The sequence below is a fragment of the Mercenaria mercenaria genome, chromosome 4 (genome assembly GCF_021730395.1).
Source record: "Mercenaria mercenaria strain notata chromosome 4, MADL_Memer_1, whole genome shotgun sequence".
Classification (NCBI taxonomy): domain Eukaryota; kingdom Metazoa; phylum Mollusca; class Bivalvia; order Venerida; family Veneridae; genus Mercenaria; species Mercenaria mercenaria.
In genome coordinates this window covers 33,101,568-33,118,262 of record NC_069364.1, presented here as the reverse complement: position 1 = coordinate 33,118,262, position 16,695 = coordinate 33,101,568, and the positions used below count along the sequence as shown (strand labels likewise).

The window sequence follows — 16,695 nt, the reverse complement described above, 5'->3', positions numbered from 1 at the left end:
ATGGAGTTATGTACTCTTGCCTAAAACTGGACATGGTGATGGTACACAATTGTTGAAAGCTTCAAACCTATTTGTCAAAAAGTTTTGTCAAAATGTTGACTGGTACCTGACGCTAAAAACATATATCAACTTAGAGAAACACTTTATCAATCATGGTTTCGCATTTGAGATCAAACTTTTACCATTTACCGTTAAACAAGCAGCATCTGAAGTTAACATTAAGCATTAAGGAATATGTAACTGTGGAAGGCCGGTGCATCATGCTAATTATCAAATGCCACATGCAAAATATTTAATGTTAAATGCCAATTACTTAATGCTAAATACTACATACCAAATACTTTATGCCATATACTTAATGCTAAATGAAAAAAAAGCTAAATGTCAAATAGCAAATGCTTATTACTAAATACTAAATGCCAATCGTCAACTTCTTTAAATTTATTAATCAATGATTTCTGTTTATTAATATTATGAATGTAACTTTTAATCATTTGAAGACATTCTACCAGTCTCACTTATTCTACCGGCCATAAGAACATTGGGCCGGAATTGTTTACTCTTAAAAAGTTAATGACTATTTAAAGGAAGCATTCATACACTGATATATTCAGCTCTTTTTAATAAGCACTTAGTAATAAACATCTGGCATTTATTGTTTCCGTTTGACAGTCAATATTTGACATTCAGCAATAGGCAAATACCATTTTGCATTAACTATTGGTCATTTAGCATTTGGCAATTAGCATGGCGCACCGGCCTTCCATGTGCATCTAACATTAAATATTTGGCACTTAGTATTTGACAATAGCATTGCGCATCGACCTTACATAACTGTTTTATAGAAACACTAAGAGTGAAGTATCATCCAGACAGTACATTTCAATTCAATTTACGAAGCTTTTCATATGCTTGTCAATGAAACTATGACGTTATTGTGCAACAACATTGGCATAGGAGCGATTTCAATGGGGTTTTTGTGTGTGTGTGTGTGTGTGTGTGTGTGTGTGTGTTGTTTTTTGTTGTTGTTTTTTTTGGGGAGGGTGGACAATGTGAGAACGGCCAGCTAAATCTATCCATACATCTAAATGCTATCTCAAATTGACTTCTTTTCTTTTATCTACTGTTATTTCTGACAAAAAATCAGTTTTTGGGGTCATATTTTGGGGGGTGGGGAAGGGGGAGGGCGGGATATGCTGCCCCCCTCCCCATCCCCTCTATCACAATTAGGGGGTCGGCCCCTAGGCCTCCCCCTGCTCCTACGCCAATGAACAAATGAGTATATACACAGATTTCGATTTTTGAATGTCAGTGCAATTAATAATTGAAGTATATGGTAAAATAATTTGTGGCCACAGACCTAAATCGCTTACCTACATTATTTTGCATTTCTGAGCATTTGTCTAGATTTCTTGTCGATATTGTTGTAGATCTCCATTGAGACATGGACCTGTTCTGGGTCAAGTCCAATGTTTTCAAAACAGTTCCTGCATTCTTGTTAATCATGTATTGCAGAATGCTTAAAGCCACCACACTACTCAAAACTACAAATAAATATGTCTTTAACCGGCTCCTGCCACCAATGCCGCAGACCATCGCTCAAGCAATGTAGTCCTAAAAATATTCAAAATCACATGCAGAAAAGTAACAATTGATGTCTTAATATTATGTTTGTTAATATTGTTGCGTGGATTATATTGAATTGTTTTGCTTTCTAATATAAGAGATGTATGCTTTAGATTGTGCAACATTTCACTGGTATACAGCAATTTAACATTAATATATACATATCAATTTAAAATTGTGATCAGAGTAAAGTTATTACATTGTAAATCAAAAAGTTAAGGGGTGGGGACACCCTTCTGTTTGCATCATTTTGAATCCACTAAGTAAACCCTGCTTGCTCTCCAAAACATACAAACATAAAAATAAATGAAAAGATGAGGGTAAATTTAGCGTTGGGGCAGCCGGCTCGCAGTTTCTCAGCTTTCTTGAATATTTTAAATCATATAATGAAAGGTATTTTCAGGAATGCTAACCGGGTTGTAACTTTGCCATGCATAATGCAATCTTTTTTTTTCATAAATGTTTGCCTCAATGAGACAATGTCGTGTGCAACTCCCAGACTACTACCTCAAAGGTCAAAGTCATACTTAGAGGTCAAAGGTCAAAACTCGATGCTGTTAGTCCTTTTGACACCTGGCGGGCTCGACATGTTGCCCAAGGTCATCTAGTTTGAGTGTAAGAACCATTTCAAAGATGTTGCCTTTGGTTTCTTGTATGGCATGCAGAAGGGTAATTGGCTGATATTTTAACCCCTCATGAATAAATGAAGTATAAATCTGAAGCATTGAAGATATAGAATCTTAACATCACCGTGCACCAATCATAATTTTACATGGTCCAATTTTATAATCATTTATTCTACTTAGCATTATACTTCATAGACACCTTCCTTATTTCTACGTCTAAGACATTCTAAGGAACAAAGAAATTGCGGCTTCTTTGATGCCATGCATCAAAAATTCGTCTTGTACCGATAGTCCAGCTTTCTGGAATTACTCCTGTATCAAATACTACGTTAAAAAAGTTTCAAGTATATCGGCATCATGTACTGTAGTAAATATTTAATTTGCTCATTTATGATATCGTCATTTCCTGGAGATTTATTATTTCTGAGACTCTGGACTGCAACTCAAATTCCTTACAAGTACAGTTATAAAACCATTTATTTCCTCGTTAATATTATCATTATTATCATCATCATCATCATCATCATCATCATTATTATTATTATTAGGGGCCTCCGTGGTCGAGTGGTTACGGTCACTAACTTCGAATCACTTACCCCTGACCGATGTGGGTTCGAGCCTCACTCAGGGCGTTGAATTCTTCATGTGAGGAATAACGGAAGGTCGGTGGTTCTACCCAGGTGCCCGCTCGTGATGAAATAATGCACAGAGGGGTACCTGGGGTCTTCCTCCACCATCAAAGGTGGAAAGTGGCCATATGACCTATAATTGTGTCGGTGCCACGTTAAACCCAACAAAAACAAAAACAAAAATGATTACTATTACCATTTTCTTATGTGTTTTCATTTTTTATTTCTGAAGATGTAAAGATTTACCAAGACAGCTTAGCAGCGAGACAAAATCAAGCTTGCTGAACACACTTTTAGATTTACACGTCGGTTACACCTTAAAGAGTATTTCAATGACCTGTCTAATAATGACAGTCAAAATCATAATACTAATAATATGCACAATGATTATAGAGAAATGCCATTTTTCAACAACAAAACAGTCTACTTTTACTCCCAAGAGTGGTCGTGACCAATATTTGGACTTCTATACTGAAGCCATTACATAAGAAATTTAAATTCTGTTTCAGATAAACGCAAGCATACAAATATTTCCCAAGATGAACGTGCATGCTTAAAGGGCCTGTCTCATGACCAAAGTGTAATTCAGTATTAAAAAAGCTGATAAATCAGGTTCAGTAGTTGTTATGAACAGAGAAGACTGTATCAAAGAAGTTCAACGGCAACTGGATAATGATAAATATTATGAGAAGGTACAAACTGACTTCTCACCTACAGCTGTTCAGAATGTTCAAGTGTGTTGAAGAAATTGAAAACATCGAACCTAATATTAGTGATGAATTTTGACAATTTGAGGACACCACAATGTTACATACTGCCAAAAATATATAAAACTTTCGATGAAAATCAATTATTTATCACGACAAATACACTAAACAAAATTCAGTTTCAAATGATTAGGGTTTTCACTAAAAGTACAAATCAACAGCTTATGACCCCTTTTGTCTAGTCACCAACAAGCCATGGCACGATTGTATCTTGGCGACTATCCTTTACTTCATATTTTTTTCAGTAATATCCCAAGACACTTGGAGTCACCATCCCCCTCCCCCACCCACATTTTTTCAATATTTAGACGAAACCGAGCGTAGGTCTCGACCATCCGAAATGTAACAATTTCAATACATGTATATTTTAAAAGTTCCGATCATACAAGTTTTGTTATAATTTCAACATGTTTAAAATTCCCATTAACTATCAATGCTAAGAAAAAATAAAGACTGCTTACTTCAAAACGTCAACAAAAATATTCCACATCGATTAGTAAGTATTGAATAAAGCAGTCAATGTAAATTTCTAGTATCGATCAATACTAAGTTCACTTGGGAATATAAAAATCATTACTTATTTATGTCGTTTACATTGTTTCGCGAGTTGGTCAGGCGATAGTCAACTAGCGTGAAGTTAGCAGAAGACCTGTAATTACTGCTGTTACTTTTGTAAAGTTATAGCAGTAACAACACTATTACTGCTGTTACTGTTGGCAGTTTTAGCAACAACAGCACTATTACTGCTGCTATTGTTGGAAGTTGTGCGAAATACAATATGAAATCAATTTTAGCAATTAATGCATTATTTGCCGCCCAAATTTTTTCAAAGCTGTTTTAAATAATATGTTTGTCTTTTTATGTCTCAAGAAACGGGCTCGAAACCCTCTTACTGCTGTTATCGATATATTTTTGGTATGTTTATTTAAAAGAAACTACACATTACATCGTCGACGGATGTTCAGATTACCGACGACATCCTACTGCAGTATTTCTTTTAGATTTTTTAGATGTCCGAAAATGGGCTCGAATCCTTGTAACTGCAGTAATTCACAGCGTCCAGGAGGACTTGAGGATGAATTAAACCATGTGAATATATTGCTGGTATGTATGTCCAAATAATAGTACATATAACATTGCCGACGCATTTTAAGGATGCCGACGGCATACGTCCAAAGAAGGCCTCATCACGAAATTGGAACATGTTTTGTTGCTCAGTTACTGCTGTATTTTGTGCCGAAACGACGCCCGATGCGAGAGTGCTACTGCTAAAAATAATCAAAGCACTGAAAGTGCTGACAGCAAGGGACTCATTGCAGATCATGGATGTCAGTTGGACAAATGTATACAATCAGTAATACCAGCCTATTAAGTACATGTACCACCATTAAAGTCAGATACATTCAAAAACCCTCTTTGTTTTGTTGGTTTCGTGCAAGATTTCAATAGAATTTCAGTAAGAACCAGTAGGGTGTGAGTCACGACTCGTGACAACTTTCTCTTATAATAGGTCAATGGCCAAGTGTACGTCATTGGAGTGAGTAACAGAGATGGGCTCCGCAGAGCTGAACGCAGCTGAAGAAGATATCAGTATCTCACTTTAGTCCATGATGTCTAACTGTTGAATGTTGACAATTATTACCTCTGATGCGCAAGACCATGACTATGACCTGATCACTCGTATTTACAAACTTACAGAAAAATCAGATTATCATAAAAGCTATCCGACAAAATCAACCATTATACTAGCTGTACAATAATAACAACGAGGAGATGACTACTCAATAATTAAAATATCCACAACTTGCTTCTAGTGGTTTGTCAAAATCGTGGAGACACTTCTGAAGAGGAATCCCGGAAAACTGTTTTCGAAAGGATTTTTTTTTACAAATCCGAAACTTGCACCGAAAAACAAATGGCCCATATTGGCGTATTTGTTATATATATTGTATTAATATTGGCTAATTGTATAATCATTTCAAAACAATGGTATTTATTCTATCACTACGGGAAAGCTTATAAATATTTTTTCTAAGTCGGAATTGAAACTGATTCCATTTGTAGTCTCTGTTCTATCGAGTTCCGCTTCCGGTTATGGCAGTGTTGAAAATTATGTAAACAAGAACTAAACATTGAAATATGATTAAACTAACGGCTGGAGGTCTCATTTGGATAGACAAACATTGAAGAGAAGTAATGTACTTATGAACTGTGCTTTTGATAACTGAAATTCTTCAAAGTTGAAATTGCTAAGTGACGCTACTTTGTTACACATGATAATCGAGAAAGTCGTGCATCAAACTATATTTAGTAACAGAGACCTCCCCCGCACAAATATTTATTTATCTAAACTGGGCGCAAAAACTTTGTATCCACTATAATTATGAGTGAATTGAAAAGCGCTGAATGTGCAACACCAAAATTTGATAACAAAAAAAGAGAATTATCCTCTCCATTTTGACGATACTGATATCAAGAAATCAAAAACGTCAGATACTCATATTACTCTTTCTCATGAAATATTATTGCCATAGCCAACGTTCTAAAAGATACGTTTCGAACGGAATGTATTAATCCGGAACCAGTAACAAATGTCGACGTACAGGTACAAGCTATAATTGATGGTGTATTAGCAGGCCTCAACAAGAAGATTCAACATCTTGAACACGAGAACGAGGAATTGCGAGCACGCGTCTCTAAACTGGAACGTGACGCTGACACAGCCGAGCAATACAGTCGGCGAAATTGTCTGCGTATCAGTGGCATCCCGGAACACAATCCCAACAGCAAGCCTCAATCTGAAACACATGATCTTGAGACGTCTTCTCAGATCAGTGATGAAGCTGACGACCAACAGACGAATCATGAGTTTACGGACGATGTAATCGTACAAATCGCAAGATCGCTAAATGTTGACGTATCACTCTCAGACATCGACCGGTCACATCGTATCGGTCAACAGAAGCCCCGTAAACCAAGAGATATCATCGTAAAGTTCTCGTCTTATAGAGCGCGAAACGTTCTATACAGAGCTAGGGCTGGACTCAAATCTAGCGGCTACTCGGGTGTCTTCATTAATGAGGACTTGACACGGACACGGTCATCCTTATTCTACAAGGCCAGGCAACTAGTGAAAAGTCGTTACTTGACCGGTGCTTGGACATATGATTGAGCAATTATGATAAAGGATGCCCATTATAAGGTTCACCGTATTAGCTCTGAAGCTGATTTACTGAAGGCCAAAAGCCCACAGCCACTTCAAAGAGAACAGCAAGTTCAGAAAGTAAATGTTGACTAGTATGTGTACCGTATTGTTTGGCTGGAAGTATACAAAAGACATGATGACTGAATCACACAACCGTTGACCTTAAATTATTGTATATGGCATAATATAGGATATTTATAAACATGTACCTGATCTAAAATACTGTGTTTTGATAATCAACGAATACTTCATATTCAAATCTCTTTTCTATGTGTTATTTATAAACAAATACCTGATCAAAATCCTAAACTTGCATCTTAACGTAGGTATACCATATAATAATTGTCTAGATGTTACATAGTGTTTACATGTATTATTTACTATAGATACAAAACTAATTGTAAGTGCGTTCGGTACCTGTAGCCACTCAGTAGCTCATACTAGGTTTTTTTTAATGAAATACTCTCTAAATTTATAATTTAGTACATTCTAGAAGTTTTTTTTTAATCCGCAAGCATTTATCATTGAATGTACGCTTGATTACTGCATCAGTCATAATACTCGGAATCATTACATTTTCTAAATAGTTAAGACACTCACGATATTGCAACTGGTGGCTTAAATTGGGGCACATTTTAAATTTGTCTTCTATTTGTTATTTATAAACAATTCCTGAAACAAAAATTTCTGAAGTTGCATATTAACGTATGTATACAATATACTAATTGTCTCGATGTCAAATTGTGTAAACATGTACTTTTAACTATAGATACCAAACTAATTGTAAATATGTTCGGTACCGGTAGCCACTCAGTAGTATATACAAGGTTCTTGACTAAATTATTCTCATTGTTTCATTTTTGAAGTTTATTTTTTTTCACTGCATGAATTTGTATTGAGTGTACGCTTGATTACTACAACAGCCAAAATATTTAAAATCATTATATTTTTTATAGTAGTTAAGATATTCATGATATTGTCGTACTTGTGACTTAAAATCGGGTAAACTGTAAATTTGTTTTCAAAACATTTAATTCACCTCCGATGTGTCCAGATTTCAATGGTCAGTTCCACATTCAATTATTATTGACTTCCTGCTGAGATAAACTGAATACGAATTGTATCATCAGAATATTTAGATGTTTTCCTGCTTAAAGCCATAGTGTACATAGCATTAATTTCATATATGGTAGAGTGTATATGTGTTTGTATGGGTGCATATGCATGTACATGTATGTACATGTATGTTGTACACGTATGTAAGTGTAAATGTATATATATATTTTTGATGTACAGGTGGGTATGAATAAATGTGTGCATGTGTACATGGTTATTTATATTACATGCGTGTGCGTGAAAGACAAGCGATGAGTATCTTCAATTCTGTCATTAATTTCATACATGTATATTAATTTTTGAATTATCTCTAAAATCACAATTATTACGAGTAACCTCTCTTCTATTCTATGCACATTGCTGACTCCTTCTATTCATCACCTGATAGCTAAAGTAATTTCATATATGTATATTACTAATGAATGACCTCTAAAATCACAATTACGTACGAAATAGCGTATACTACATTTATCGAACATTTAACTATAAACTAATTCAGTGCTTTAGAGTACCTTTATTCATTTTACAGTCATTTTTTTGCCTGATAAATATATGAGTAATTTGAACATGTAACCGACGTATCAGTTTATATCATATTTCTAATTATATATATTTTGCTTACATAATATCAGTATGGATTCTATTTTTTCTCTTATTGTACTTTTCTGTTATTCTAAACAAGTACACTATCTACTTCTCTATTTTTTTTCTGACTACACTTTACATTCGGACAAGTTTATATGGTGGGCGCTTGACACTGGTTACTTTCATATGCGCTTGCATGATCGTTGTCAATCTGTTCTTGCTGTTCTTGTCAGGAATAACATAATGCCTAACAATGTTTTCCCCGCGGTTGTGCAAACGTATTCCCGCCCACTGAAACTCTCTGTTTTCCTATACATTATTATACTCATAGTGCTCCACCAACATACCTCACAGAACTTAATACACATGAATTCTCTGATCACTCAGTTAAAGTTCCGAGCAAAACACAACATTAAATACCCGGCTAAGCGAATGCTCTCCGGACTTATATTTACTCAAAATCTATCTTTTACTAGACATGTTATTCTTGTGTTCACAGGGTTGTTGTGCACATCTTGGCTTTGTCTCCTTTTAGCTGCAGATGGTGATGTTCATCCGAATCCAGGCCCAGTGCTAACAACCTCTAACAGCTCTTCTTCTATAGTTTCCTCCATGTCTAACACACTATCAGAAATTATAACAAGCACTAGGTGCCTCTCAGTTTTACAATACAATGTTCAAAGCCTACTGAACAAGTTTGATGTTCTAGAAGCTGAGTTTGGTATGTTTGATGTTCTTGCCTTCACAGAAACATGGTTAAATCAAAATATCTCTGATAATGATATTGTACTTCAAAACTTTCACACTCCAGAGAGGAAAGATAGAACTGAAAATGGCTACGGTGGTGTAATTGTTTACTTGAAGGAAACATTGCACTACAAAAGGAGGCTAGATCTCGAACCCAGGGGCTTGGAGTGTATCTGGATCGAACTGATTCCTTCTCATTCTAAACATATCTTGTTCGCTGTATTTTATCGTCCTCCAAACGCAGACATATATCATACAAATCTAATCGAAGACTCGCTCGGGTTGGCAATAGATACAGGCATATCCGACATCATTGTCACTGGCGACTTTAACTTTAATGAATCAAATCCACACATGACTCGAAAACTCCATTCTATTTGTCAGCAGTATAACCTAGAGCAACGCATTGTCGAACCAACTCATTTTACTGAGTCCTCTTCTTCTATACTGGATCTCTTTCTTGTTTCATGTAGTCACAAAGTTATTACCTCTGGTGTTGGAGAACCAGTTCTAGATCAAAACCAACGGTTCCATTGTCCTATTTATTCACTATTTAACTTCTCTAAACCTCATGTCAAGTCCTTTAAACGGTTTGTTTGGCTATACGAACGGGGAGACTACACCTCACTCAGACGTAAAATCAGGGACATTAACTGGGACCAACTAAAGAATGATGATATTGACACTTATACTTCACTTGTTACAAACAAAATACTTGAACTTTCAAAGGAGTGCATACCATCAAGAATTATAAATGTTAAACCTAATGATAAACCATGGATCACAACACAAATTAAAAAGCAAATTCTGGAACGTAAGAAGTACTACCACAGAGCTAAGCATTCTCAGAACCCTGTTCATTGGAATAAATTCAGAACAATACGTAATGAAATAGTATCACTTATCCGCACTGCTAAACAAAATCACTTCCTAAAAATGGCTGATTCGCTTAAATCTGATTCTACTACTGCTAAAGATTGGTGGAAACTTATTAAATACTTCATTTCTCCATCTGACAAACAAACTGTTCCTCCACTTATAAACCCAGCCACTCATGAACTAGTCTTTGACTCTAAGTCTAAAACTGATCTATTGAATGACTTCTTCTGCAACCAGGCTTCGATTGACGATTCTAATAAGGACCTTCCTAACTTTTACTATCCAGAACCAAGAAACAGCTTTGACTCTATTATCATTACCCCTCAAGACGTTGATGACGCCCTGAAGTCCCTTAATATCAACAAGGCTGCCGGACCCGATGGAATTAGCAACCGTATATTGCGCGAAACTGCTCCTGTGCTTAAATTTCCTCTTTGCTCCCTGTTTAATTCTTCACTACAATGCAGCAAGGTACCTCAAACTTGGAAAGACGCTAACGTCGGTGCTATATTCAAAAAAGGCGACCCGTCTTTACCTAACAACTATCGACCGATATCGTTGCTTTGTTGCATAGAAAAGGTATTTGAACGCATTATATTTAAGTATCTTTTCAATTTCCTACGTGATAATAACTTTCTTTCGTCTTTACAATCTGGTTTCACACCAGGAGATTCAACAGTGAATCAGCTCACATACTTGTACAATACCTTCTGTAAAGCTCTCGATGATGAACTAGAAGTGCGAACTGTATTTTTTGATATAAGCAAAGCCTTTGACAAAGTATGGCACAAAGGTCTACTCTTCAAGTTAAAAAATGCTGGATTGGATAGACGTCTACTGAATTGGTTTTCTGATTATCTCTCCAACAGACGCCAGTCTGTTGTCTTACCGGGTACCCAGTCAAACTGGTCTACTGTGAACGCAGGAGTTCCCCAAGGGTCTATTCTTGGCCACCTTTTATTTTTAGTGTTTATCAATGATATCGTTGACGACTTGGGTTCAAATGTTCATCTTTTTGCTGACGATACGAGCTTGCATATAATTGTTGATCACCCTGTCTCGGCTGCAGAAATACTCCAATCCGACATTGATAGGATATCAAATTGGGCCGATACATGGTTAGTTACCTTTAATCCTTCCAAATCGGAAACTATGACCATCTCACGTAAGTTATCCAAACCCTTACATCCACCACTTGTTATGCATAATCAGTCTATTTCTTCAGTAACTGTACACAAACATCTTGGAGTCTATCTTTCTGATGACTGTTCCTGGCATTCTCATATAAACTCTATTAAAGAGCGAGCCTGGAAAAGAATACATATCATGCGTAAACTAAAGTTTCAGCTTGACAGAAGATCATTAGAAGTGATATACTTATCTTTTATTAGACCTCTTATTGAATATGCTGATGTGGTTTATATCAACTGTACGCAGTATGAGAAACTCGAACTTGACAAAATTCAGCATGAAGCTGCCCGCATCGTTTCTGTGACAACTAAACTTGTGTCTCTCAATGAACTCAACAGAGAAGTTCCTTGGGACTCCCTGGAGCGCCGAAGACAAAACCATAAACTAACTCTACTATACAAAATGAAAAACGGCCTAACTCCTGATTACCTATCATCCTTAGTCCCACCGTCTATTGGAGAAACTTCTCGGTATAACCTACGCAATGCCGATGACATCCAGTCATTCCACACAAGGACATCCCTTTACTATAATGCTTTTCTGCCATCGGCTCTGAGAGATTGGAATGAACTTCCGAGAGAGCTACAAAATTCACCGTCCCTGACCTCCTTCAAGACGCAGCTTAAACTGAACGAATCGAAATGTCCTAAATACTTCTACGTAGGCGACAGGAAATGGCAGGTCCATCATGCTCGTCTTCGTACTGAATGCAACTCCTTAAACCAGCATTTGTTTAGAAAAAACATTCATCCATCACCTCTTTGTCAATGTGGCACTACGGAGAGTAACCATCATTTCTTCTTTGAATGTCACCGTTATAGTGACATCAGAGTCCGTCTTCTTGAGACTGCTTCCATCTTTTGTACTGTAACACTTCACACCTTACTGAATGAAGACAGGAATCTCAGCGATGATATTAACTTCCAGATATTTCATGCAGTTCAAAACTACATCATGGAAAGTAGAAGATTTTCATGAGCACTTGATTATGTAATATAATTGGCTGCCACCATTTTACAATCCGAATGAATCTTTATACTTTAATGCATTCTCTTTCTTTCTCTGCTTATCTCACCTTAAACTTATACACTCATTAGCCATGGGTGCTTGTTTCACTTTTGTACCCCTTTATTGATATTGTTCTTATATATAGTTCTTTGACTAAGCGCTAAGATTTATTATATTGCTTAAAGATAATATTTCAGACAAGATCATAAACACTGCCGTACTGTACCTACAACAATATGTTTCTATAGGAGAAGACCTCTATAAGCTGTTGCTTTCGGCTCTGATCCTTTTTCAGGCATAATCTGATGTACCATGTATAATGAATTGTAAATATTGCAATTTTGTTTGAAATAAACTATGTTTAAACTAGTCTCTGTTCCACTGATCTGTCTTAACAGTACAGCGTCAGTTATGGGGGACAAGGGACAGTAAATTTGAAAATTCAACGAATCTGCGTTGATACCAGTGCGAAAAAATCATTAAAATTCTAATTTTGAGAAATTCCCGGAAAGTGTTGAGCGGATGTATAGCATATATTTAACACCTCATCATGTGATTTTCAGCCTGCCTATTCCGTTGTTTCTATGATAAAAACGAGTAAAACTCCTGTTTCAGGACACTAAGGTGGCAGGGGAGCGGTTTCGTAATTTGGCCCCGGTCGATTTTCTGTATAAACAGGACAGGGTAGATATAAAGGCATATCTATCTTACTGGTTATTTATCATTATTAAATCTTTAATATATCTGGGGAATGAGGAACGGTTAATGATTCTACATGGCGGGTGTTTTAAAATTCCTAGCTCCGTACTTCCGGTTGAGGCTAAAACATAAACATCATAACAAAAAGTCGACCAGACGCTCGGCTGTTATCCATCCACTTTTTTTCAAGTGAAAATTAGGGAAATAAAGTGGTGGTTGGGAGACACATTCCACACCACCTGGGTATGCATCTATGTTCGCACTATACATATATGCTACAAAATTGGATTTAAAAATACAAAATGGATGAATGGCAGAGTTCAAAGTGAGGCCCGGTTAGGCTAATTTTGGTCTATAAAATTTGGGTGATTTGGCCAATTTTCACTACATCTGGCATGGAAAGCGACAGGTGCATAGGACCGGAGAGCCGTCTTTATGTAGTCTATAGTATCTGCAATAGTCCATAGTAGTTTCAAAGAAAAATAAGCAAAAACGAGATTTCTATGGATATTTCAACACTGGTACCCACACGTCAATGTGGAATTCGCAAATCTGCACTCCCCTGCCACCTAAATTTTGAGGCATGCACACCTTCCGCGACTTGTACCGCATTATCTGCAAATGACTGACCTAAATCATATGTATATTTTTAAAGCATGTGACCAGACGAAAATAATGGTGGGGAGAAAAGTGTCTCATAACCGTTTTCTTTTTCCACAAATTTGAGCTGAATCTGGATGGATGGGTGACGTTTCTACTTTTTCTGACTTCCGTTACCTCAGGTAAGACTTCAGATCCGGCCGCCTACACGGAGCTAGGAAATTCGATTGAAGCATTTATTCATTTATTTTACGCAATAATTACTCGTACGCAGGAATCCTTAGTTCTATAAACACCATAATTAACCAGTTGAATATAAATGCCTTTAAAGTACATCTACCTGTTTTCTTTAAAACACGTACCGGGCCAAATGCGAAAACTGTCCCCTGCCACTTAACAAACCAATTACAAGCGTACATATTTCTTAGACTCCTATTTCAGCCGTAAGTAAGACAAGGGAAGTAACACAGTCTAACAGATTTCTATATCGTATCACGCGCGAAATGCTAATCTAAAAATAGCCAGGCTTTCCCCTAAGAGAAATGTTGCGCAATATAATACACAACAGATAAGTGCAGATAATTCCAGAGGAAGCGCATTGTCCCATACAGTTCACGCGTGTACGAACGCAAATACTAAATGAATGTATTGCTCGGAAATGTTTATGTAGCGGACGTAAGGATGTCCGTCTTTCTGTCCGTCCTTCCGTCTACACTTTCGTGTCCGGTCCATAAATGTGGAATGATGATAAATGTAAAAGAATGAGTGGATATATGTCCAGAAACAATCACATTTACAACTCTGTTTACCAGTCAGGATAGGGTAACGTGTATTGATATTACTACAAATCAAGTAGGTCGATTCAAAAAGGAAGTAAATATATATTTTCAAAATGGCGGCTGGTGGGTGTGAAAACACATCAGATGAGATATTCAATTTTAAATGTTTACCTTGTCTGGCAAATAACCGGACTAGAGAAGCACTGAAATATTGCTTGTACTGAAGTGTTATTGCTCACTATACATGTACTGCAAAAAAAGTGTAATAAATCACAATAATTCTGTCAGCAGAAATTCCTGGACCACTGCAGAAAATTGTCCATGGACGTCCACGGAATAACTCCGGAAAATTGTTCACATTCTGCATTCTTGTTAATAATGTATTGCAGAATGCTTAAAGCCACCACACTACCCAAAACTACAAATAAATATGCCCTTAACCGGCTCCTGCCACCAATGCCGCAGATCATCGCTCATGCAATGTAGTCCTAAAAATATTCAAAATCACATGCAAAAAAGTAACTATTGATGTCTTAATTTTATTCCACGACGAAAAAAAAAACCCATAAAACTTGCAAATGTAAAACGTTACACATATTCGGGTTGTTTCTATTCGACTTTGTACATTGAACTTATTTTTGTAAACAGATAACAACTTGTGCTCGTATAAATAATATCCTTGTCACCTACGCCTCTCTTAAAGTTCGCTTCCAAATTTTGAAAGCTACAGAAGCCCTGAATGAAAAAGTAAAACTAACGGGATCCATTGGGATCTTGGTGGTATTCATTTATAAAAACATTCATGGGAGTCTGCAATATATTCACGCTGCAATGTAAAACAAGTTTTTTCTGTTATTTTAAACTCATTAAATATTAATTAAAATACATGTAGCATAACGTTGATATTTTACGGACGTTGAAACCTAAACAATATGCATCTATATACATCCGAAAGCATATGCTTTAAAAGGGAGACCCTTCTTAATGAAACATAACGAAGTTTAATCATTAAATTAAATCCATGTCAAATATCTTTTAACACATGCTTATCTGGCGACTGGGCAGATAACTGACATTAAGTCAAACAAAATGCTGAAGTATTTGTCAATATCGCACAGTATTATCAGCAGTTGTATGTGGGGCAAAGTTAGTGAAACGTAATATGGCGGGCATGAACGAAAGTTTAATTCAATTCAATTCGTTTATTTACAGATTGGCACGACTCCTACAATGCGCGGGCACTGGGCAGCATCAGCAATATACATGTACATACACAATTGTATATATGCTACATACTTAAACATGCAGATAGAGTACAATTTAATTACAGTAATTAATTGGAAAACGACTACCTTTCAGTCTCTCTACGCATTTTCTATTAGATACAATGTACATCACTTGGATTAACGAGATATTGCATGCGAATTCAGGAAATCAATGAATGGTATAACATTTTTAGGCAGAATAGAATACAGAAAATTAAAGTCTTAAACTTCATAAGATCAATATTCATTCAGTACGCATCTTCAAAGGTAGCAATTAATTATACATTTACCAAGTATTTGTAGGTCAGTGAAATATAGTAATGTAATTAGAATGTGTGTGTGTGCGTGTGCGTGTGCGTGTGCGTGTGCGTGTACGTCTGCGTGAGGGCTTAACGTCTTTTTCAATAATTTTTCAGTCATATAAACGACGATGTCTGCTTGTAGCAGTGAGCACTATGCCCAACTTGTGCTGCTTCACTAGAATATCACACCACAGACACATGTACCCCACCCAGGCACATTATACTGACACCGTGCTTGACCAGCCCTAGCACTATCCTCTTAATGTTGAGCGCCTAGTACCATTTATTTTTAACGTCTTTGGTATGACGCGGCCAGGGATCGAACCCGCGACCTCCCGCACTCGAAACGGACACTCTACCACTAAGCTACCGAGAATGTACAGGTTGTACCAAGGCACTATATATCTCCGGTATAAGAATAAACATATGCATACAGAAGATTAAACTTTTGTCAGATCTGGAGCATATTAGTACCTGCATGAGCAAGTCTTGACTGATTAGACCTGCTACAGGCCATTATATAAATATCATATGGCAAAGTGTGTGACATTGATATTGTCAACCCGAGGACAGACTGTCATCCGAGGCGACAGCCCAGTGGTGACATTCTGTTCCGGGGTTGACAATATCAATGTCACACACGCCGCTATATGATATTTATTTTATTATAT

At 36.6% G+C, this 16,695-nt stretch overlaps 1 protein-coding gene across 2 annotated transcripts in view; it reads right to left on the bottom strand.

Annotated features, from left to right (window-relative positions):
• The window catches only part of LOC123551418 (beta-1,4-N-acetylgalactosaminyltransferase bre-4-like), a 44,698-nt gene extending 29,195 nt beyond the window's left edge, over nucleotides 1-15,503 (bottom strand). The window contains exons 1-2 of one of the 2 annotated variants that reach the window (XM_045340348.2): nucleotides 14,629-15,503; nucleotides 1,374-1,614 (exon numbers count right to left, since the gene is read on the bottom strand). In XM_045340348.2, the coding sequence (XP_045196283.2) occupies nucleotides 1,374-1,596 (223 nt within the window). In that variant the 5' untranslated portion in view covers nucleotides 1,597-1,614; nucleotides 14,629-15,503. Of the gene's footprint in view, nucleotides 1-1,373; nucleotides 1,615-4,109; nucleotides 4,187-14,628 lie in introns of those variants that run through there. The other variant, XM_045340350.2, reaches the window with a different exon arrangement.
• Between the last annotated feature and the right edge of the window lie 1,192 nt (nucleotides 15,504-16,695).